Here is a 23974-nt window from a genome sequence, read left to right on the forward strand (position 1 = left end):
ACGCCTAAAGCTAGGTAAGATAGGGCTATTACGGATACATTTTTTCTCCAAAACATCCTAGAACTTTGAATTTTGCGCTGTTCATTTCATTGCAATTATTGCTGTCAAATATTTTTACTGGATTATCTCCCTGTGAAAAAGTCTTTTGTAAATTCCTTTGCAGTTATAAAGAGAAAAAAAATTGAATTTTGCAAAGAACTTTCTTCTCCCGTGGAAAAGATTAAAATTTCAACTAATTTAACCGGAAGAGGAGCACATGATTAGTTTCGTAAGCGATGGCGTAGACATGCGGAAGCTGCGGCTGCTGGAGATGAGAAAAAACACCAACAGAGGTACTGTAGTCGGAAGGAACCGAAGTTTGATTAAAAGTAAGTCTTAAGAAGAGTTTGCTTCATAGAGCGTCAATCACTGGAGTGGCGATCTCCCTGCCGAGCGTGTGACCTCGGGTGGCCGTATTGAAAGGTCTCGGTCCAGCTCATAGTACTATACTTTATTATTATTGTTTATCTTCCTTACTATTATTACAATCTTGTTATTACCATTAATATTATTTTTACTATTATTATTATTATTATTATTATTATTATTATTATTATTATTATTATTACTTGACCCAATTTCACAGAGAAAAATTACATCACAAAAATAGGTTGTTCTAAGCACTCCAGCTATTGTGGTCAAAGCCTAAGCATCTGCTCTTGGATCTAAGCAGTGCTGAGCATCAATGGTTCCTGTAAATTACAGGACTTTCTTTGCATACACTCGCTAAACACTAACTAAACAGTAATGTACAATCACTAAAAACTAACATTCACAATACACTTACACTCACTAAACACTCACACTCACTAAACACACACACTTACTATACACTCACTAAACACTCACACTTACTGTACACTCACACTCAATAACACTGAACACTCACTGAATACTCAGCAGTCACTAGGCACTCACTATACACTAAATGCTCATAAACACTCATAAAACACTAAACACTCACAAAATACTCACTGTACCCCAAACACTCAGTAAACATTCACTGAACACCAACTTAATCCTAAACATTCATTAAACACTAAATACTCACTAAGCATTCACTTAGCACTCACTATACACTAAACATTCACTAAGCACTCACTATACACTAAACATTCACTAAGCACTCACTATAAACCAAACATCCACTAAACATTCACTAAGCACTCACTGTAACTAAACACTCACTAAACTCTAAACACTCATTAAAAACTAAATATTCACTAAACTCCAAATCCTCATTAAATCCCTAAACACTTAAAAGTCAATGAACACTCACTAATCATTCATTAAACACTCACTAAACACTTACGCATTAAACATTCACTAAACACTAATTTTCGCAAGACATTCACTAATCACTCGCTAGACAGTCACTGAATACTTACACATTAAACATTCACTGAATACTTACACGCTAAACATTCACTAAATCCTAAACACTCATTAAACATTTACTGAATACTTACACAATAAACATTCACTAACATTCACATTTACTGAATACTTACACTAAACATTCACTAAACCCTAAACACGAAACATTCATTGAATACTTGCACACCAAACATTTGCAAAACATTCACTAAACCCTAAACTAAACATTCACTAAACACTCATAAATACTCACTAAATCCTACACATTCCTTAAACACTTACTCATTAAACATTAATGGTAAAAAAAAAAAAATTCACAATCGCGTGCTACTAGAAGCAGCGCACATTGTGAGAAAAGTGATGGACTCCTAAGGAGGCAGAATGCAACCCGGAACCCCACACTATAAAAATCACCCAGTCGAATAGGATTACTGTGATAGAAAAAAAATAAATAAAAAATAATAATGTTGATTACAGGCCATTGAAAGCAGCGTAAAACTTTCTCATTAACATTGATGACTTATTAATTATATCAAAGGATATGAAAGAAATAAAGTTCCGGCCAATAATCAAGGACCAATATGTGTAATTAGAAGTTACTGAAGCCGAAAGAGTAAGATTGTATCCAGGGCAATTATCTCAGGTTGAATTTATTTGATTCTTAACAGACCCCCTTAACTTCTGAGCATGCCCACCCATCAGTTCAACCTTGGGTAAGATGAACTCAAAATAGGATGATGTTCCACATAAAACATTTTAAGAATCAGATTACCAGTGCCACTGTCTTAAACAAATGTTTCTGCTTGTTGCCAAGATGTTTGCCGTTTCTTCAGTGTATTACGCGTGGTGTTGTTACAGATTTTTCAGTACAGAACGCATCTATTTGCCTTCTTTTGCCTCACCTATAACCAAAGCCTACATTTTCTGGCTTATCATTTTTATCATGTCATAGATTCAAAATCTTATTGTTGTTATATGTATGGTTGGGCTTCTAGTTAGGAAGAAGAAGAGGAGCTTAGTCGTATATCAATTATTCACTTATGTCAGTCCTAAGAATTAACGCTGAACCAGCATTTCTTACTGGTTCTGTTGGCAGAAGCCATTTGTAGGGGATGTCTCGTCCAGAATTGGATCTAGTCACCATGGTTGTCCTTAGCATTCACTGAAAAACTTTCTGTTCTAAGGCTAACAGGACATGCAACCTAGTGCCTCATCAAGGCAAGGTCAGTGCCAACAAGAAGACAAAAGTGCCAATATGGATGAGTCGTTCCGACCTTATCTCGGAAACTGAGACAGAATCACCCAGAAGCAAAGCCACAGCAAGCGAAATATCCACAAGTTAAGGATAGAAATAGCTTTAGTCTACTTACCTGTGACTACAACATCGACCATATCTACGACTTCCCTTGGTGTCTTGGCACGGACAATTCCTTTGGGCATCTTCTCAAGGCAGGCCTGGTTTGTATCGAAGGCTGCCACGACTGGGTAGCCTTTAATCAGCAAGTTATTAGCAACAGCGTTTCCTACAGAATAAAGGTATCAGAATGATATATTAGAATGATATTTCCATTAGGTTGGATAAGATATGATGAATTATAACAGTCAATTCTAGCCTCGTTGCACAAGGTTAATCATGAAAATATTAAGTGGAACCTCTCTCTCTCTCTCTCTCTCTCTCTCTCTCTCTCTCTCTCTCTCTCTCTCTCTCTCTCTCTCTCTCTCTCTCCAGCAATCATCAGTGGTAGCTAGCACTGAAATCAGTAAGAATGCTAAAAAATATATGTAAAAGTTTGTAAATAAGTAATCATAGAAATATTTACACATTGATTATTAATAGCTTCTTGAAATGCCTTATTGAAGTTAATTTTAGTTTTGTAGGCTTTACATGCACATTGCTCATATGTTGCACCGATCTCAAATCAGCTATCAAGCATGGCAGCCAAGCGCTCTCTCTCTCTCTCTCTCTCTCTCTCTCTCTCTCTCTCTCTCTCTCTTCTCGCTATGCCCACACAGGCCCACAGTCAATTGGTCTTCCTTGCGGCTTCTACATGGCACGGTGAATTATTATCAAACTAGAGATTTCAACACCACTGAGACAATTTTCAACCACCCAGAGGGCACAGAGGACCGCGAGACCTGCATTTAGTACCCCAGCCAGCCTGGCACAAAACACCATATGATAAGCTCATGCGATGCTGACTCAACAGCAACAGTTGATTCAAGCCCTCTGGAATAGCCTTGCAAATACAACCCTAGTAAGATTAAGATACACCCTTCCAATGGTCCTGCACATAGACACCTAAGAAGTGAATACGGAGATTTTGTCAGCCACCTGGAGGTCACAGAGGACCTCAATCGCCACTGGCTGATATATATATATATATATATATATATATATATATATATATATATATATATATATATATATATATATATATATATATATATATGTGTATGTGTTATATACATACAGAGAGAGAGAGAGAGAGAGAGAGTCTTGCAGCTATTAGGAAATTCCTGGTGTCTGGTAGACTTACTATCATTGGTGTCAGGTCTCGGCTTGGGAGTATTAATTTGTGAATGTAATTAGAATGAACACTGCAAAATGAAGCAGCCTTGAATACAAATAAGCAACATTGGCTATCCCCATTACCTCACCACTCCCCAGGTATGGAGGGGGTAATCCTTCGCATAGGTGATTAGGGACAGATACTGAAACAGGGAGCGATAGATGGCTAAATTCCAAGACTGCTTGTCACCACCACTGATATCTCCTGAAGGATTATGGCCTTGAAAGCACGTGACTGAGCGAGGATCCAGGAACTGGTTACAGAGGCTTGGGACTGAATGAGATTGATTGTTCAGGCTCATCACTATTGCTAGTATGCAGTGAGGCTACAGGGCAGTGACCCTATTTGATAGAAAGCTCAAGGACTTGCAAGACACCTGTGGCCACAATAGACAACGCCACTGAAGCGAAGTCAATGTCCTAAGAAGTAAGCTAACCATCTGAGAGGGACTGACGAATATATCATTAGGATTGTTGGCTCTTGATAGACATGTTTAGATGTGGAGTATTTGATAATTCTTGCGTGCTTTTGCTGCGCCCCTAAGGGTTCTGTTTTCTATAATGCAGTTAATTGTATATTTATGCCTACGGTGTATGCCACAACTTACTTTTGCTTTCTCCTAGGGTGATGCTTTTTTCCATTTGCAACGTTTTGCCTTGGTTTGCTTGTCAAAACTACGTCATTAATACGGTAGTACTTTTTTTTTATTATGCCTTCTTTTAAGAGTTTTTATGTTATGTATACCGTTGCCTTGATTGCTATCTCTTGCCTGCTGACAGGGTTACATTTCTATTCACGCTTATCTTTGTTATACGATTTGTCCCATATGCCATAATCTCCGGGTGGGGGGACGATTTAGACACATGCAGTTTTTACGAGGTTGGACGAGAGAGAGAGAGAGAGAGAGAGAGAGAGAGAGAGAGAGAGAGAGAGAGAGAGAGAGAGAGAGCACAACAGTGTATTTGAAATTTGAATATTGTCATTTTATTGTAATTATATATATTCATGAAAAACAATAGAGTTAAACAGAATTACCTGCATTTGGATTCTTATATGGAAATGTTGAGTAGATAATCATAAAATGCACAACCATAAAGCATCCACAAAGCTTTTGAAGTAAATAACATATCTCTCTCTCTCTCTCTCTCTCTCTCTCTCTCTCTCTCTCTCTCTCTCTCTCTCTCTAGTGCTACAATAAGAGGAAAACGTACCCACATTCCCGCAGCCAACAACTCCCAGTTTAGTGGACTTTGTGGCGGTAGCAATTCCGCGGCCCACCCATCGTAGTCCTGTGTTTATACCAGTGGTTAATTTGACACCCGTGAACATGATAACTGAAAAAAAACAAGAGATTAGTGAGGTATCCACGGAATTACAGCTTGATGTTTAAATTTCTACTTTAAACTAATGAAGAAAGGGATATAGACAAACGTATGATACAGAAATTCAACAAGACTTGCCGTCCTTAACCACACAAGTATTCTAGGCACAGCTGAAGCAACGAAAATAGAAGATGCTAAGAAAGAATACACCGAGCTGAGTATGAAATCACAGGAAAAAACCCACCCAAGAAGCGGTGACAGAAAGGAAGGAACCTAAGGTTATTATGGAAGGAAGGAAGGAATATAGAATTTAGGCCAAAGGCCAAGCACTGGGACCTATGAGGTCATTCAGAGCTGAAATAGGAAGTGAGAGTAGAAAGGCTTGAGAGGTGTAAACGGAGGAAAACCCCGCAGTTGCACTATGAAACAAGTGTTAGGAAAGGGTGGATAGCAAGATGGAAGAGAGAGAATATGAATGGAAAAACATAAAAGGAATGAAAGGGGTTGCAGCTAGGTGCCGAAGGGACGCTGCAAAGAACCTTAAGTAATGCCTACAATGTACCGCGCGAGGTGCACTGACGGCACTACCCCGCTACTGGGTAAGGTAGGGGAAAACAGGGATCTGTAATAAGATCAAAACAAGGGTAAAGGTCTTGTTAACGTCTTATTGCATTCAGCAAAGAAAACCCCCGAACAAGAATTGCGTGGACAAGAAACAAAACTGCGCGGAAAAAAAAAAAAACAATCAGAAAACAGTGAGTTGTTCTCCAGTCGTTTAAAAATTATGATCTTATTCATGAAATGCAATAGGGATTAGTGAAGTAGAGAACAATCATAATATGTGCACTCAGTAATTCCACATGATGTCATTTTAAAATTATATGGATCTGATGCCTCCTACTGAGTGTACTCGGAAAATATTGGACTCTTTTCTCACAGACAACCCTACCAGCAAATCTGATTGCATGAGCATAATCTTCAAGTTAACTGAACTGAACTGAATATAGAGTTTAGGCCAGAGGCCAAGCACTGGGATCTATGAGGTCATTCAGCGCTGGAAAGGAAATTGAATGTAGGTAGGTCTGAAAGGTGTGACAGGAGGAAAACCTCCTCGCAGAATAACTATGACAATATTGATGATTAAGTGGAACCATTTCTTGAATGGTGTTAGAGAACCTCTGACATGATATGGATCATACTAAGAAACCTTATTGGCTATTTTTCGACGAATTCCGTTACCTGCATCACCGATCAGCCACTTCAGCTGTGGTTATTATACCACCACACAGCATCTCTTGCCTTTGTCAAAAAGTCTAAATTTTAAAAGACAAACGAACTCTAAATCTCAATAACTTAGAAGTCTTAATTTTACGTTGTAATTACAGTACAATAAATTATAAAACAAACTATTAATCTTCCATAACAACAACAACAACAACAACAACAACAATAATAATAATAATAATAATAATAATAATAATAATAATAAAAAGAAGAAGAAGAATAAGAAGGAGAAGGTGGGTGACACCACCGCTTGGTAGACCTTTTACCAGTAGCGTCTGTTCAGTTGGGTATAATCCTTATTACTGTACAGTGTAAGTCCGTACTGACATCGAATCGGGTGTTTCATAATTTTTCCTTTTTACCAGAGGCCTTATCTAACCGTAGTTGCTACGTAGCACTTTAATCAAATGAGTTTTTGTTGGCTCATATACCTTTGCTTAGATTTAAATTATATTTTTAATGGAGGTCAAATGAAGTGGCCATGAAAAAGTTATTTTTTAAGGAAAGTAGAGTTGGAATGTTGAAGACTGTTGAGTCATTTTCCTTTATAGATGCAGTGTGAGGATGTTGAGTGTATTCAAAAGAAAAATGGATGAAGTTGTCGATTATTGTTTGTGTGGTGTATGTGACATAAGATGAATTGAAAGGTCGAGAAATGGAGAAACAGGAATAATTGGTGAAAAGGTATTTGTATGGGTGAAAAGATGGATTCTATGAAATGGTCTGGACATGTGAAGAAAATGATGTATGATAAGTTGGTGGGAAAAGTGCAAATTCGGAAACACTGGGAGGAAAGAGGAGGAGGAGGAACCTAGAAACCTCGAGATTCATATATATGTGGAAAGGGTATTGAAAAACCAAGGAGCGTGTGCAAAATAGAGGTAAATACCACCCTTTGTGTAGGGGATTCGATGCACTACTGATGGGATTTCTGCAAAGATGTGTGTAGTAGTGTTTTTGTGCAATGAGTTCGTTCCTTTGTTCGTCAATTAAGGTATAAACGCAGCTTTTCCACGGAGCCATCCCTACCGGAGGAAACACCTAAATTTGTTTACAAGCGTGTAAAATTTTTACAAACAATAACAGCGATAATAATAAGAAATTAAAATATAAAAACACAGTTTCAGTGACAGTCACAGCACTGAACAGTATTCAAGCAGATAAATACCAACTACTTTTCTGCTTTTTGTACGCTATAAAATTCAGCTAAGGACTATTTTTAGGGAATCTGAAGAAATCGATAAGGAAAGGAGTTCAGTGCTCTACACGAACGCAGTGACGTGTTACTGCGATAATATCTGATTATCAGTTACAGGAAGGAAGGTGGAATAAAAATCTTCATTTTAAAAGTATTACGTGGTGGCCCGAGGTAGAAGGTTAATATTACAGCTGGCTAACCGTTGGCTTTGATGGTATATCTTGCTACATCTTATGGCTACCCAAAATTGGCGGGTCTCTTCTCAATCACAACCCACAACGCCCCCGAGACAAACAGCGCTTCAACATGCGCAATCTCCTGCGCAGGGTTAATACACAACAAAAAGTCTTGCCAGAATCCTAATAATGAGTGCTTAAAAACGCCCTGCAGATAAGCCAGTAACATCGCGAGGAATGCGTTAGGCAGAACTTGGGAATATTGACATCTGTCTGGTATCATTTCAGACCTAAGATAAACTATCACCATTGTCAAGGCACGTGTCTTGTTTGTGAAAGGGAGACAGTCATGCCTGAATTTATCTTTCTGAGTGCCTTGTAAATATATATATATATATATATATATATATATATATATATATATATATATATATATATATATATATATATATATATATATATATATTTCTATATATATATATATATATATATATATATATATATTATATATATATATATATATATATATATATATATATATATATATATATATATATATATATATATATATATATATATATATATATATATATAAAAAATCGGGTTACGAACCAGATGTTCGAAACTTTTTGTTCCGGTTCACGAACCCTGCTTTAGGCCGCAAACACACAAACATCCCCCAAAAGGGTCCATAGGAGGCACCCCAATTTTTTTAATGGAGGATGGAGCATCATCAAAAGCAGTGGTTCTCAACCTGGGGCGCGCCCCTAGTTGGGCGTCAGCAATTTCTAGGGGAGGCGCGAAGCCTAGGGAAAATTTAAAAATTCTAGAATTATATTCGTTATTTTCTTAACAAGCGTGAGGAACTAATATCCAGTTTATAAAAAAAAAGGAAAAAGTATCGCTTTTTAACGTTAGTTTCCCATCGTCTACCACTCTAGTTAGACTCGCTAGGCTTACCATTATTTTGTAATTATTTACCTCCCTCCCTGTCCCTCGAAACTCCTCTTTTTTTTTTTTTCCTCCTAATCTGGGAGGGAATTTTACTTATAGATGCAAGGGGGCGTGGAGGGAAGGACCAGCTCTTAGAGGGGGCGTGGTAATAAAAAGGTTGAGAACCACTGATCAAAAGTATGGCGGTCGATGAAATGCAGAGAGAGGCTATTGCCCCAGTTAGGTTGTTACACCGATATATTGGTTTGCAAAAGTCGAATAATAGTTGTACTGAGAATAGTGATAATTTTAACAAATCTGTTGTTCTACTGCATCTAATCATATTACATGTATTAGTGTCATATCGTATTACAGAATCTGAAAACAGAGTGATCATGAACCATTTTCATTCTGGTTTTGTTTACATTTTCTTAAAATCATCAGCTGATTGCATTTCACCAACATCATTGCCGTCTTTAGTTGCCGGATGAAACTTAATTCAGAGAGAGGTTTCTTTCGTAAGTTATCAAATCTGGGTTAAAAATTGCAACTACTTTATTTATAAATGCAGCAAATTGAATGAAGTACGTGTGTGATTTTTGTCAGTTTAGGTGTTGCTTTTGTCTCCAAATCATTTTGGAGTCTTCTCATTATTTGTTTCTTTAGCCACAGATATACTACCTGCTGCTTCAAGTTAGTGGCATACTTTCTGAACACCTTCTCCATTGCGTGACTGATGAATAAAAATGCATTTGATTTTTATTTATGGAAATCACACTGAAAATAAGCAAGTTTTTAACTAGACAACTGTAACTCAACTCTTAGTAAACGTGTGTTAGTTATGGTAACTAACATCGGCAAACAACAGTTTATTAATATAAACTGCAGGACAGTAAAAGCTTTTGCATAATTTTTAGAGATGAAAGCAATGGAAATTAATAAAGAAACACCAACAATAACTCAAGGTATCCTAGTAAGCGAGAGCGCCTGATTTGACAAAACAGTTCGGCCCTCAATCTGGAGGCGAAAACCCTCAAATCAACACTTCCATTTCGCACCAAGATATCTGTATGTACGATATACCACTACCCCTCATCTCTGTGCGTTACTGTATTTCAGGGGCGTCATCTGGTTTATAAAAGTGGGGGCGACATTCTGAAAAATATACAGTTAAAATATTGGCGAGCGAAGCGAACCTATGCGGCTGCAGGTTCGGGGGTTGGGGGGGAATGTGGGGGTTCCGTAAGCCCCTCTGAGAAATGTTTTGAAGAAATGAACACGATTGGTTTATTTTAATGCCATAATAATATGAATGTATGGATGATATTAAAGAAAAAGAATGACTGACTTATCAATATTAGTCAGTCAACAAGTTTATAAGTCCACAATTTACAGATTGGCTAAAATACGGTACGAGTCTTTTGTGACATCCTCAACATACAGTTCCACTTAACTCTGTAGAGACTATGATCAGCATTTAACATTACAAACTTTTACAGCATAAGTAATAAGGATAAAAATAAGCTTATTATTTTATGGTGCAGTATATTATAGAATTTATAGAACTCCATTGAGAGTCTAAAATAATAGTGTCCTGTAACAATAAAAGCCTTTTACTCCAATGTGGGTTTCAATATCTAAGGTTAGGGACGGTACCAAATGAGGTAGTAAATTAGTGAAAGACAAGAATAAGATAGTACTGCTTGGGCCAGTACTAGTGGAAAAGCAAGGGAAATATAGAAGGGGAAAATACTGAATGAACTGATAGTTGAATGTATGAAATGAGCATTTTGCAAATAATATAGTTGGATGACAAGAGAAGAGAAGCAGTGGTGGAGGATAGAGATACGTGGAGGCAATTCATTTGTGGGCGCCCCTCGAGGATTAGAGCACTTTTGCAACTGATAAAGAAATTGCCAAAAATATTTTCCCGTGTGTCTGGCACTTTGCTTACAAATTTATTAGCTATGTAGTTTGCGGTGGTGGGGGCCAGAGATACAAAAAGCTGGAGGGGGCACTGATTATTGATATGTTGCCCCATGTCCCCCCAGTTGGCGGGACAATAAGAAGTGGCCCCTAAATAAGAAGTGGGGATGATATGTCCCCCACCCCAAGTCCTCCTCGCAGATGACGCCCATGCTGTGTTTGTATATAATTAAGGTTATTTTAACTTAAGTCCATATTCTTTGTCCCAGAAAAACATAAAAAAATTTAATAGAAATCAGTGTTTCTGAGGTTTGAACGAAATATTTGCATTTACATTATTTTAAATGGGAAAAATTGATTCAGGTCGCGAACTTTTCGGGTCATGAACTGCATCCTCGAACGAATTAAGGGGCCGTTCAAAAATTACGTAACGCCTTAGGGGCGAAGGTGGGTATATGGGGGTGTTATTAGAGTGACAGTGGGGAAGGGGGGCAGCCATAAGTTACATAACATTTTCAGGTTTTTTGCTGTTTCTTTTGAAAAGATGTAAATGTAGAAGGACAAAAGAGAGATAGTAAAGATTCTGCAATAGATTTTTATTATATTTTATTAATATTAAGAATATGGTATTTAATTTTTTTTTTTTTTTTGCTTTAGTAGATGTTTAAAAATATCACAAACTCAACCCTGGTTTGTACTTCAACATTGTCTACTATATGTATGTATTACATGACATAGAATAATATCACAAATTCATCCCGTTTCTGAGCTCCGACATTCCCTACTTCATGCATGAATATGACTTAGAAAAATATCACAAATTAAGTTAATCCTCTTCTAAACATGGCATAAGAGAACATTTTCATTTTAGATTTATTTGTTATTCTTTAATATCATATCAAAATATTAAGACAAAACCTAAAGGTAATAATTTCCTGATATTAGGCTAGACTTTAATATATTATTGCATTAAAACAAGGAACCATACTAATTCCGGGGCGGGGGGCGGCCGGGCCGCGTACGAGCTAATGTTACATAATTTTCTAGGGGTGTCTGGACATATGTTATGAGGCAGGACATGGGGGGTTGTTGGGGTGGTAAAAATTACCAAAAAATGTTACGTAATTTTTGAACGGCCCCTAAGTTCGTGAATCTGAGGTATAATATATATATATATATATATATATATATATATATATATATATATATATATATATATATATATATATATATATATATATATATATATATGGGTGCATGCAATTGTGTTTGTGGAGTGTCCGCTCAAAAGGGAAATCTCTAATTGGTCTTTTGCATACAAAAGTTGGCCTTAAAAGAAAGAGAATGCTGTATCGGATCTTCCTGGACAGTGACCCCCAAGGGTTTTGATAAACAAAAGACTATAAATATCATAAAGATAAGGAACCCCAAGAAATATTAGTCCTAGATAACGAACCACGACAACCCTTGGGGTTACCACGGTCCATTAGGTCATTTGTTTATCAAAATAAGAGCGGTTTGCGCATGACGTCACGCGAAAGAACGAATGTTGCCATATTTCCCAAGGTGATGCCAGTTTCCTTTTAAGTTCCTTATTTCTTTACAAAAAGGGTAGTTAAACATCAAATTCCTTAAAAACAACAACAAGAATTTATTCAGTAGAAACATATATTTCATAAAACAAGATTTACTCTTTGTTTTATCCATTTCAATTTTCATGTTTAGATATCTCATCCCTAAAAAAGGCAGTTTCGCAAAAAAATTAAATTACTTCACTTGGAACATGAACACCTGTTGATTTCATTTCATAAGCAAGCATTTTTATACAATATTTCCCCTCCCTAAGATTTTCTCCATGAATGGCTTGGAATACATCTCTCATAAAGCTTAATATGAGACAAAATTTCAGACGGCATATAGCCTACTGTAGAGTTGACTCGTGTTAATTTTATTAAATCCGGGAACTTTGATCACTTTGAGTGCCAGTCGACTTTTGACCTAAATAAGGATACCGCACTGAATTTTTTTTGAACAATGTAGCCACCTATATATCGCAAATATTCTTCTTTAATTACCTCAGATATTGACTTCAAATTATTTGGATCAGCTGACAAACTGGCCATATCCTCTGGAGTGTTTTCTGTATTGCCGTTCTCAAATTCAAGATCCAAGTCTATATTTTTTAAATATGTTGCTCTTTATGCAAATTTCTAACGCAAGTTCACGCTCATTATAGGACTTGGCTTTGATTGATGCATTCGTCGACACCAACTCGGCTGATAAGCAATCATTATTTTCATGCTTTTTATTTACGTTTGTTTTATCGCTGATTAGTGCAACGTTCTTACCGAGAAGCTAATTCTATCTTTATAGTTAACAGCACCCGGTTGAGCATGCAGTCCACTCATCTGTCTGCAACACACACATAAAAAATGTTCCAGTGGGTCCTGATTCAATTTTCGTGTTAATATATATTCTACATTATAATTTCTGATCTACAGCTCATATCGACCCACCAGTGAGTGACACGATTAGGACACTCTCATTTGGAAATTGTGATGTGTGCTTCATCTTGCATTGCATACTCTCATTTTTGTCATTACATTGATATCTTTACATAGAAGTGTTTTCTGGTTATCTAAGTCAGTTCTATAAGCATTCATTGATTTACATCTCCAATCATGCATGATTAATTCATGAGATCAAACCATTCATTTATCATAGAGATAAATTCCACAGTAACCTTCCAACACCACCTCTCTCTCCTAAATATTCAATAGACTTAACACAGGTATTTGACATCAGCTGCACAGCATATTTTACCGCCGAAGTTCAGTTTTTTTCTAAGTTTGCACGAATTTCACTAATCTTGTGAGCTAGACCATATTCTGTGCGCTTCTTACTTAACATTTCCCTTATACAAGAATCCGAAATCAATGTCCCATCTTCGAAACAAAACCCCTCAGTCATAAAATTATTTCTTATAAGTTTTATCATACATGAGGCATCAGCAATTACGAATATTTCCCTATCCAGACATGGATTTTTTTTTTATTGAAACTTGCTTTGATTTCATTGGGTCTACACCAAGAGCCTTCCATAACTTAAGATTGTTCGGCCCTAGATCGTAAACGATTGTAATTAATAGGTAGCCTGCATTCTCTACTTCCACAATCATTCCTCTCACCATTTCATGGACACATGAATTGTCAAAATCATAAATTTTGGGTTGTCTCCATTTACCGGTCAGACCACTCAGCATAACCTGAACTTTTCCATGAGGTTTATTTAATCTATATTTGTTCCTTTATCATAATCCCAGTGCATTGCGATGTTCATTTTATTAAAAGATATTACGGCTAGCATCCCTTTTACAGTAAAAGTTTCAGCTGTGCTTTTCATTAATGACAAAACTGATGTCTATATACCTGGCTCACAAGGAAAACTTGTCGTCCTTTGCGTGACGTCATGCCCCATACTGCCGACTAGTTTGCATGCACGTCGTCAATCGTCATACGTTAATACCCTCCTATAGATCGTGATCGTAGAGTCACTATCTAGGAAAGATCCGGAATATCTAATTATGCACTGGTAATGAATGATATAGTTGAAAAAGACAGGGAAAAAATAGTAGCTCGTGCTACTGAAGAGGAGTGCAAGCAATTTATGCGAAATGTTTTTTTATTATTATCAGGAGACCATTTTCCAGAAATGTCCTTTTACCATTTGTTCCTTTAAAAAGCATATTTGAGTTTATTTTCCACAGTAATATGTCAGCATATATCTACTGTTAATTTTAAGGGTATATGCAAATAATTATTTAGAAACTTTATATTTTTTTGCAGTAGCATGATTTTTGTAATGTTCAAGAATATTCCAAATGTTTTCGTGATTTGTTATGATGTCAAAGAATATTCGAAATATTTTCATTCTACTTTTTTTTTTACAGGTTGCTCTCTCTAATAATGAAGTGTAATTGTTGTACTACAGCATCTTTTATTAATTTAAAATTTTAATGCCACACAAACACATTCGCCTACAGGGTATAATGCATCGACCGTAATTTTTTCTTTTTAGGATTTTTCTGAATGAAGGTAATTGATGGATTTAAGGTCATTTCTGGGAGGTTTCGAGGAAATGTCACCTGGCAACTGTGAATCTGATCCATGTTAAGGCAAATGGTGCTTGGGTGCTCTGCTACATCCTTTTTTTGGCATTATAGGTGTAATTAACTGTCCTAAGGTAAGTTAATATTTAAATACCAGTATTTAAGTATGTAATACTTTGTATAACTTGGCCCTATAGCTTGCTTCAAAAGCTTTAAATTGGCCTAGCCTAGGGCATCCGGGCAGCATATTCCCCAACTGTATTATGGTTCGGGACCTTCCCTGAAAAAAGCGCGACGCCATATCTTAAAATCTAACAATTGAATCTTATTGAAAATAATCCCATTATGTTTACCACTCCCGAAATATGGGTGTATTTTCTTTGAACTAACCTAACCTAACCTAGAGGCATGGCAAAAAAAAAAAAAAAACTGAGGCGCCCACTCGCCTGGCCGAACCATAATACAGTTGGGGAAGAAGCACCTGGGCAGTAGCCTTAAATTAGGCCCAATGGTAGAACTAAGGAAGATCTCCGCTTGGGGTATTACTTTGGAGATTGATTTTTCCTACAGTATTTTGGATGCTTATCAAGAATTGGTAGAACTATATAGTAGTTCCGCAGCGGCGGCTGCCTTCTAACTTAACTTTTTCTACAGTTTTTTGGTTGCTGATTATGAATTTACCTTTAATTTTTGGCGCTCTAGTGTAATTACCCTGTAATTAACCCCTGAAGTCCATCCAACAAGGGGTTTCCTTATGCGATCTTCACAAGACAGAGCACGGCTACGTCTGTTTCGAACGGTTCATATCCCGTCCGGCAAGTGCAATAACTTGTTAATGTATGGGTCACCCCCCCCCAGGCCAGTACTAAACACAGCAAAGGGACATTCCATTTGGCTGACAGTAAACAGATGCACCGCCATTATCAGAACCCCTAAAAGTGTAGAAAAAACCAGTTGAAAACGTAAAAACAGGGACGGAGCTAGTATATAGAATTACCCTATATAGTTCTACAGTATTTTGGATGCTTTTCAAGAATTTACTGTTATTTTTTGTCGGTCAACTGTAATTAACCTCAGAAATTGTATGCGGGCCATCCTGGAATGCTATCGTGCATGCAGAATGTTATAGGCCTAGGGGAGCGTTTGGTAAAAAATGGAGTTTCCTTCACTTGGATCCTCCCCCCCCACTAAGTAACACGGTCTGCTAGGTTAGGTTAGTTCCTTTTATAGCCTAATAGGTTTCCTTAGCTAATCCCTTCTTGAACATGTGGGTCCCTAATGACTAGCGCATGCGCGGAACCATTCCATAACAACAACATGGCCGTCCGGTCTTTCTCCCATTATTTCCAAAATCTGACATTCCCAGAGGGTTCCAACCATGTTGGGTAGAAATACGAGGTTAATCATAATTGACCGACAATAAACAACACCATCTTCTTCATCAGTAACACTAAAAGTAACTTATAGGGAAAATTCATTTCCAAGGTAATATTCCGTGTAGAGCTCTTACTTAGAAATACCAGCCTAATCTTGCAATAACCATTAATTAGGCCTGCCCGTGCAATAGCCTTAAAGTAGGCTTGCCCGTGCAATATCCATAAATTAGGCCTAACCTTGCAATAGCCATTAATTAGGCCTGCCATCCGTTATCCTTAAACTAGGCCTAACCTTGGAATAGCCATAAAGTAGGCCTATCCATTTGGTAGCTCTAGATTAGGCCTTTCCATGCAGTAGCTTTAGATTAGGCCTATCAGTGACATAGCCTAGCTTAGGAGAAGTGTAATAATATTGTGTATTTTGTATAGACCTAGCAAGATAAAAGGTCAATGTCCAGAACAACTCCGCGGTGAGATATAAGAAAATAGGTCACACTATAATTTTCACAATATAAAATAATAAAACTTTGTCTCTGAACACTTTTTGAGGAGATTCACCATATCCGAGATATTAATGATTATCTAATCGGCACCCTCGAAAATTTTCTGTCGTTTGTTTACATCCAGTAGCACTTCGTGTACTTGATCGTACTGGAGTTAGTTCGAAAATGAGGTTTTTTACTGTAATGTTTCTCAGAAAGAGTGTAATGGTTCTCAGAAAAACTAGTTCCCCATCGAATGATTTTCGATTTTTGACTTATAAGGTTAGACAATACCTGTCCCCCAACCCCCTCCATAGCTAACATGGCAAAATTGTGGGTGTTTCCTCATCATAAGAAGTGGCCTAAAATGCTTTAAATATGAAAAATATTACATTTTACTTTTAATTTTGGTACTTTATGCATGCGGAGTTATTCTGGACATTCACCAGATAAAATTTAAATTTAAATTAGTATTTTAGGCTTGCAAATAATACAATTTTCTTGATTTTAAGGTAATTCTAAGCCAGCTGTCTGCGGTGAGCTAGACTACGGCAATTGATGTTTTCCTGTGTTATTTTACTTGCTTTACAAGATTTTGAAGTAATTTTTGAAATGGCTGGGATAACTAAACTGCAATTGACCTTTGAAGACTACAGTCGAAAGGGTAGATCTAAGCTGGCATTGGAGTTTGAGCCCACACCCCCTCCATAGCTAATGGACGGAAAAATTGTAACCAGTAAACACCCCAAAAATACCAACCTAACGCATCGTAGGGGTGGTTACTGGTTACAATTTTGCCTTATTAACTATGGAGGGGGGTGGTGGGCTCGCCGCAGAATGCTGGCTTAGACCTACCCCACGTTAGGTAATTCAAGTTGTGTAGTCTTCAAAGGTCAATTACAGTTTAATTACAGCCAGCCGACAAAATATTACTTTACATTCTTGTAAATCAAGTAAAATAACATAGGAAAACGTCAAATGCCATAGTCTAGCTCACCGTGGATAGCCGGCTTAGAATTACCATTACTAATGTGTTCTGAAGATCTTTACCTTAACAAATAAATAGTTATAGATATAGGCTTGAGGACCCCACCCATTTGTCTCTTGTGTCTACCTAACCTAGCATATGTACATTTATGGTAAATCTAAGCAACAGCTCTGCGTGGACTATTACCTTGGAAATTGATTTTTCCTATACTTAGAGTGTTGCTGATGAAGGTGGTGGTGGTGTTTGTTATTGGTCAGTTATTATTAACCTCAAATATCCAACATGGTTGGGGACCTTTTGGGAGCACACTGTTTTGGAAACGTTAGGAGAAAGACCAGACCGTCATGTTGTTATGGAATTGTTCCACACATGCTCAAGTCGTCAGGGAGCCATATGTTTAAGAAGGGATTGACTAAGAAAACCTATTATAAAAGGAACTAATCTAATGTATCCTAACCTAACCTAACAGGCTATGTTACTTAGCTACGGGAAACTCCACTTTTTACCAAAAACTCCCTATAACCTTGCACATGTGCAATAGAATTCCAGGATGGCCAACATACAACTTCTTAGGTCAATTACAGGTTAATTATAGTCGACCAACAAAAAATAACAGTAAATTCTTGATAAGCAGCCAAAATACTATAGGAAAAATCAGTTTCCAAAGTGATACCCCATGCAGAGTTATTGCTTAGTTTTACTGGGGGATTTGTAGTGGTATTTATGTACTGTATTAATATATTGTAACAAAAAATATTGAAAAGGATTAAGTTACAAAGAGTGTAAATGTATGTTGTTAATGATGGTTTGGAGAGGAAAATTTATTATCACTTCTCTTCACTGAATCCAACATGTTTTTAGATTTGAAGATGATGAAGCCAAGTTCATTTGAGTTCAACAGAGAAAGAAGTATCGACTTGGCAGAAGTTCTCCCACTGCAGATGCCTGGATGAAATGATACTTATCGAGTTTCTGGACCTGGCAGCAACATTACCGAGACCAGGGAATGGATTCCTTTAGGACAAGTATGTATTTTCCTCGGGTCTCAGCAATTCTTATCAACAAACTTCCATCCCGCTTCCTCTCCTGTGCTCCCTATTCAGGAAATGCCAGCCCGGTTAGAGCTTATCATGTTGGTATCCTGTCATGCAGAAGCTTCCCCATGGTGGAGAATGAAGAAGGTCTGCTTCCAGTCCTCCGTCCTTTTTTCCTCTTCAAAGTATGAGGAAAGAGTTAGGCTAATGCTTGATTTAAGGAACCTTTGAATATAAATATTCCCCTCACGCCATGTGTCTACTCCCAGATTCACTGATCAAGGAATAGGTGCACACCTGTAAGACTTTATCTTGAAGGTTTGTGACTGAGACAATTAGTACCTTCTCATCAACATCCTGAACTCAAGGCAGCCTTTTGGCCTTCCGAGAATTCAGTATAAGTTTTGCGACACTCAGTGGTTTTGTTGAACAACAAAACCACAGTAGTGGCATACGTCGACAAACAAGGGGGAATAATTTTTTCCTCCCGTTTCACTTGTCGACATTGCCAGGTACTCGAGTGTTCTATAGCGCACTCGATAGCTCAATTAGCCAGATACATTCCTGGTGGGGATGTATTGGTGGCGATCTTAGCCTTGGGTTTGAGTGATCAGGATAGAATGTGCTCTTCACATTTTTCTTCACGAAGACTCATGAAGACTGCTCGACTGAGAGATCCCTGCAATCTTTCTGTTTGCCTCCTGGCACAACGAAGTCAGTAGTTTTCTTGCTCCTTCGTACCAGACCCATGGGCTGCTACAGTGAGGCATGCTGTCTTTTTGGGAAACATCGATATGTACGTTTTTCCAGCCGTATTTGTCTATTTCGGTAGGGGTTCACAAGCATTGCTCACCCCGAGTTACTGACAAATGCTGAAAGACTTCACCTTTTGCCCAACCTGATAGCCCTGCTTACGAGGCATCGAGAAGAGTTCTCCTCGACCTAACCTCCTGTAGCAGCTACACAAGAAACGGTTCTTCAGTCAGTACATCCCTGTGTGTTCAGGACTGGGAGATTTTCCAGCTTTCCTTGCAAGCTTAGGCTTTCTCACCTGGGCAGCAACAGACATAGCTGCATAACACTTGAAGTCCTCTGCAACACTGTTCCAGGGATTGGATCCTTCTTCGCTCGTTGGTGTCGTTGACAGAACTTCTTCTCGGGTCAGAGTCTGTCTTCAAGTCTGGACTGCCTTGTCTTCTCCGCTGAGGGTTGCTTCCCTCTGGTTTAGTTGTGAAGAAAGTAGGCCCGTGCGACCTAGTCTTCTATCTCAAGTAGCCTTTTTCTTCTCAGTGAAGATTTAGCTACTGATGAGAAGCTTCTTTGAGCTTGCTGCCCCAGGGAACTGTTCCCTGGGTGGCATGTGACCCTTACGAGAGTCGTCAGACAGAGATGTGCCCTCTTAGGACCATCACTCATCTCATTGCGGCCTTGGCATAGAAGATGGAAGAACCTGTGAAGGGGATCAATACCTCAACACCTTCTCAGATGTTGTAAGTGGACTCCGAATCCATTGGCAGCTATTGTCGGGTTTAAGTCCTTCTTGTTCCCCTCCTCCTTTGACTTTGTATCGAGGATCCAGATCAGTCATTACCTTGTCTTATGAGGGAGTTGCGGTACTTTCTGAAAAGGCTTGACATTCCTAACCTGGATGGTGTCGGCGTTTTCGCTGGTACTATCTCTCCCAAGGAAGAAGTGTCTAAGGACACATCTTTCTCTTGGTTTCTTGAAGCAATCAAAGGAGGTACTCGGCTGCTGGTGATGACGATACTGGTACTTTTCACCCGAGTTCCGGAAGTTTCTGTTGGTCTGGAAGCAAGATGTGGTCTCATAGACCACACTCCTGTCATCTACCTTCGGTCTTGCCCACAGGCCCTAGGAACCTTTTTTCCTTGGTCCTGTAGTGGCTGCTCAACAAGTTGTGTTTTCTTACCTGGCTCCTTCAAGAGGACAGGTAGCATCTTGCCTCAGGTGTTGGTTCTGGGAGTGAGAAGGATCCCAAGAGTGACTGGCCTCTCGTCCTCCTCCTTCCTCATCCTCCTACTTCTCCTCCTTCGTGATGGGAATAGGACTCGAACCGACACTTGCGGGATATGGCGTCTGAATGGTAAGACTACACATCAAGCACCCGTTCTATTTTTCTTCTAGAATCATAGAAGCAGTTCCACTGCTTCCTCTAGCAGAGGGAGGAAGGAGAGACTGGCAATAAGGAAAAACCTATCTTGGGTTTTCCTTACTGCCTCCGACTCTTAGATTTCTTCCCAGCCTGTTTCGTATGAGTTATGCTTCCTCACTCATGCGAAAAGGTACAATATCTGACATTTGATCTCGCAGTTCCTACACTCTGATCAATATGTCAGAGGCACGGTACTCCTCCCTGCTCTTTCAACCAGGAGGAGTAGCCCAGGTGTGCAGAACTCCAGTCAGTTCAAGAGACTCACTCAGATTCCTCCCTCCAACCAGTGAGTCTTCCTGATGTAAAGGAAAGATGGTTTGTATGTCATGTTGGAACAAATCACAATTTTTAAAAGTAAATTATATTTTTCATAACTATACAAACCTGAAGTCCTTTACATTACAATTTTATGCCCACTTCACGTCACCCCTCAATCTGAACCTGGACCAAAAGGCAAACTGGAATGTTTACATCCAGGCAGGCGGGTATGCCTGTGTCACGTTAAGTGATGGTTTTGCGGGAACTGCTGGTTCCCCGCTCGTTCCCTTTTGTGGATTGCTGCCTCCTTACCTTCAAGTTTTTTTTTTGATGTTTCGTCGGTGAGCTGCCGGTTTTCTGTCGTCAGTCGGGTCTGGTAGGGCACATAATTTGTGAGCAACTGTGGCAGCAGCAGCAGGCATTTTGGAGTCGACGTTGGTCACAGTTTTTGAGCAGCAAATTGGAGCATTCCAGAGGTGGAGTGTGACCATGAGTAGTCGTGTGACCACAGCTGCTCATCTTTGATGACAGCGTGAGGCTGTCCTGACGTCTCCATCGGGTTTTCTGGTTGGTGGGTTTTTGTCCCTGTTGCACAGCTGAGGGCTGTGAAAAATCTGATGGAGGACGTATGTTTGATATTTTTTTTTCTGCCTGCTGTTGTTTATTTTTGCCTTTTTTTTTTTAAGCTACTTTTTGTTTATTTAACTTGATTTTGTTTAGTGCTGCCTTTTGGCTTATTTTGTTTAGTGCTGCCTTTTGGCTTTTTTTGTATTTATGGTTTTTATCTTTTTACCAGACCTGACTCTCTTGTAAATACTTGTAAAAATAAATTAATATTAAGCTCATTTTATTGTTTTTGTTGTTTTCTCCTCCTTTGTTTGTTGCAAAAGAACAGTCATGACAGCCCCGTCCTGAGTATGTTAAAGAACCTGCATAACGCCCACTCGGTCGTTACAATGGTGACCGTGACAGGATGGCTCTGTTTTGGCTGGAGGGTTGCACATCATTGGAGGGGACTTGAGGTAAAAAAAAAAAAATAGTCTTTTTTTTTTTTTTAGGTGGGGAGGTGTCACGTTAAGTGATGGTTTCAAGGAACTGCTGGTTTTTGCTCGTTGTTTGTGGATTACTGCCTCCTTATTCAAGTTTTTTTGTTTTGATGTTTCATAATCAGGTGAGCTGCTGGTTTTCTGTTGTCAGTCGGGTCTGGTAGGGCTTGAAATTATCCTTTTCAATATAGCAGCAGCAGGTAACTTTTAGTAGTCGACGTTGGTCGAGTTTTTGAGCAGCAAATTGGAGCACGCTTATGGTGGAGCAGGACTATAGAGGTGGAGTGTGACCACGAGCTGCTCATCTTTGATGACAGCGTAAAGGCTGTCCTGACGTCTCCATCTGGAGGGTTTTCTGGTTGGTGGGTTTTTGTCAGTTGTTGCACAGCTGAGGGCTGTCTTGGTGAACCCAGTGATGGAGGACATTTGTTTGATATTTTTTCTGCCTGCTGTTGTTTATTTTTGCCTTTTTTTTTTAAGCTACTTTTTGTTTATTTAACTTGATTTTTTGTTTAGTGCTGTTTTGATATTTTGTTTAGTGCTGCTTTTTTTGCTTTTTGTATTTATGGTTTTTATCTTTTACCAGACCTGACTCTTTTGTTTTATTTGTAAAAATAAATTAATATTAAGCTCATTTTATTGTTTTTGTTGTTTTCTCCTCCTTTGTTTGTTGCATCTGCCGTCAGTCATGACAGCTGTGTCCTGAGTATGTTAAAGAACTGGTTATAACGCCCACTGAAGTTGTTTTTAACCTACCTGATAGTAATAGTTACTGCCTAACCACATTGTTCAAGAGTTTAACTTATTTTGTCCAGCTTCACTAATTAGTTCCTTTTGTAAAGGACCTCAGGTTGATAGTTGAAAAATACAATTTACAGTACTTTTAAAAATTGTGATTTCCATATACAGTATACTTACTGAGTAATTACAGAACCAAAGCCTGCCCTCCTCCCCTCTGATGGTCATAAAGGCACAAACACAATGAGTTATCTGCTGAGTCGTTCCTAGTACTCCTGACAGTGGGCGGGCTAGCCACCTACACAAAACTATTGAAGCGCCACCACGATTTTTTAAAAAAGGCTGCCACGCTAGTTAGAAACTGTAGCTATGTACAATAATTACTTGGCAAGTATATATGAAACTTAATTTTATTATGAAAATATTTTAACTAGGAACAGCTGACATGATCCATTGATGATTTGAATTATGGTTTTTATTTTACTAGATAATGGAGCCTTTGAGCTTTGAGATTGTACAATAATTGCTAGACTGAGGACACACTACTGACGGATTAAAAAGAGGTACACAACCTACGTTCCATATTAACGTTGATTTGTTCCTACACAAATACAAACCCTCGGTCCTTTAGGTATGGGGATACTTTTGGTGAAGCTGAACAAGGCCACAAAAGATTGGCAAGGCATGAGTTGATATTACTACCAGCTGGGCATGTGGTTGGCAACAGTGGGGAACCCATGGTGACAACCACCCAGATTCACGCATTCACTTTACTTTCAGGCCTTGCTCGAAGCGGGCGTGTTTAACAGCTCTGTTTCAACTCCTGGCTACTAAAGCTTCAGTCTGCTCACGGTGTGTTTGTTCCTGTTTTTTGTTTGTGGCTTGTTACCTTGTGTATTTGTGCGTGTTTGAGAGATGGATGATCTCTTGCAAACCCATGACTTGG

The 23974-nt window shown here is 38.5% G+C and overlaps 1 protein-coding gene and 1 long non-coding RNA gene across 6 annotated transcripts in view; one reads left to right on the forward strand and one right to left on the reverse strand.

Moving 5' to 3' along the window:
• The window catches only part of LOC136831431 (2-hydroxy-3-oxopropionate reductase-like), a 22981-nt gene extending 5758 nt beyond the window's left edge, over positions 1 to 17223 (reverse strand). The window contains exons 1-3 of one of the 5 annotated variants that reach the window (XM_067091889.1): positions 16868 to 17223; positions 5198 to 5320; positions 2787 to 2939 (exon numbers count right to left, since the gene is read on the reverse strand). In XM_067091889.1, the coding sequence (XP_066947990.1) occupies positions 2787 to 2939; positions 5198 to 5315 (271 nt within the window). In that variant the 5' untranslated portion in view covers positions 5316 to 5320; positions 16868 to 17223. Of the gene's footprint in view, positions 1 to 2786; positions 2940 to 5197; positions 5321 to 6547; positions 6569 to 6851; positions 6971 to 7990; positions 8086 to 16867 lie in introns of those variants that run through there. The other 4 variants (XM_067091888.1, XM_067091885.1, XM_067091887.1 and 1 more) reach the window with 4 other exon arrangements.
• The window catches only part of LOC136831432 (uncharacterized), a 108475-nt gene continuing 97678 nt past the window's right edge, over positions 13178 to 23974 (forward strand). Inside the window, exons 1-2 of the long non-coding RNA XR_010850871.1 lie at positions 13178 to 13265; positions 14903 to 15067. This is a non-coding gene — a long non-coding RNA (uncharacterized lncRNA). The remainder of the gene's footprint in view (positions 13266 to 14902; positions 15068 to 23974) is intronic.

Source organism: Macrobrachium rosenbergii, chromosome 48 (genome assembly GCF_040412425.1).
Source record: "Macrobrachium rosenbergii isolate ZJJX-2024 chromosome 48, ASM4041242v1, whole genome shotgun sequence".
Taxonomy (NCBI): domain Eukaryota; kingdom Metazoa; phylum Arthropoda; class Malacostraca; order Decapoda; family Palaemonidae; genus Macrobrachium; species Macrobrachium rosenbergii.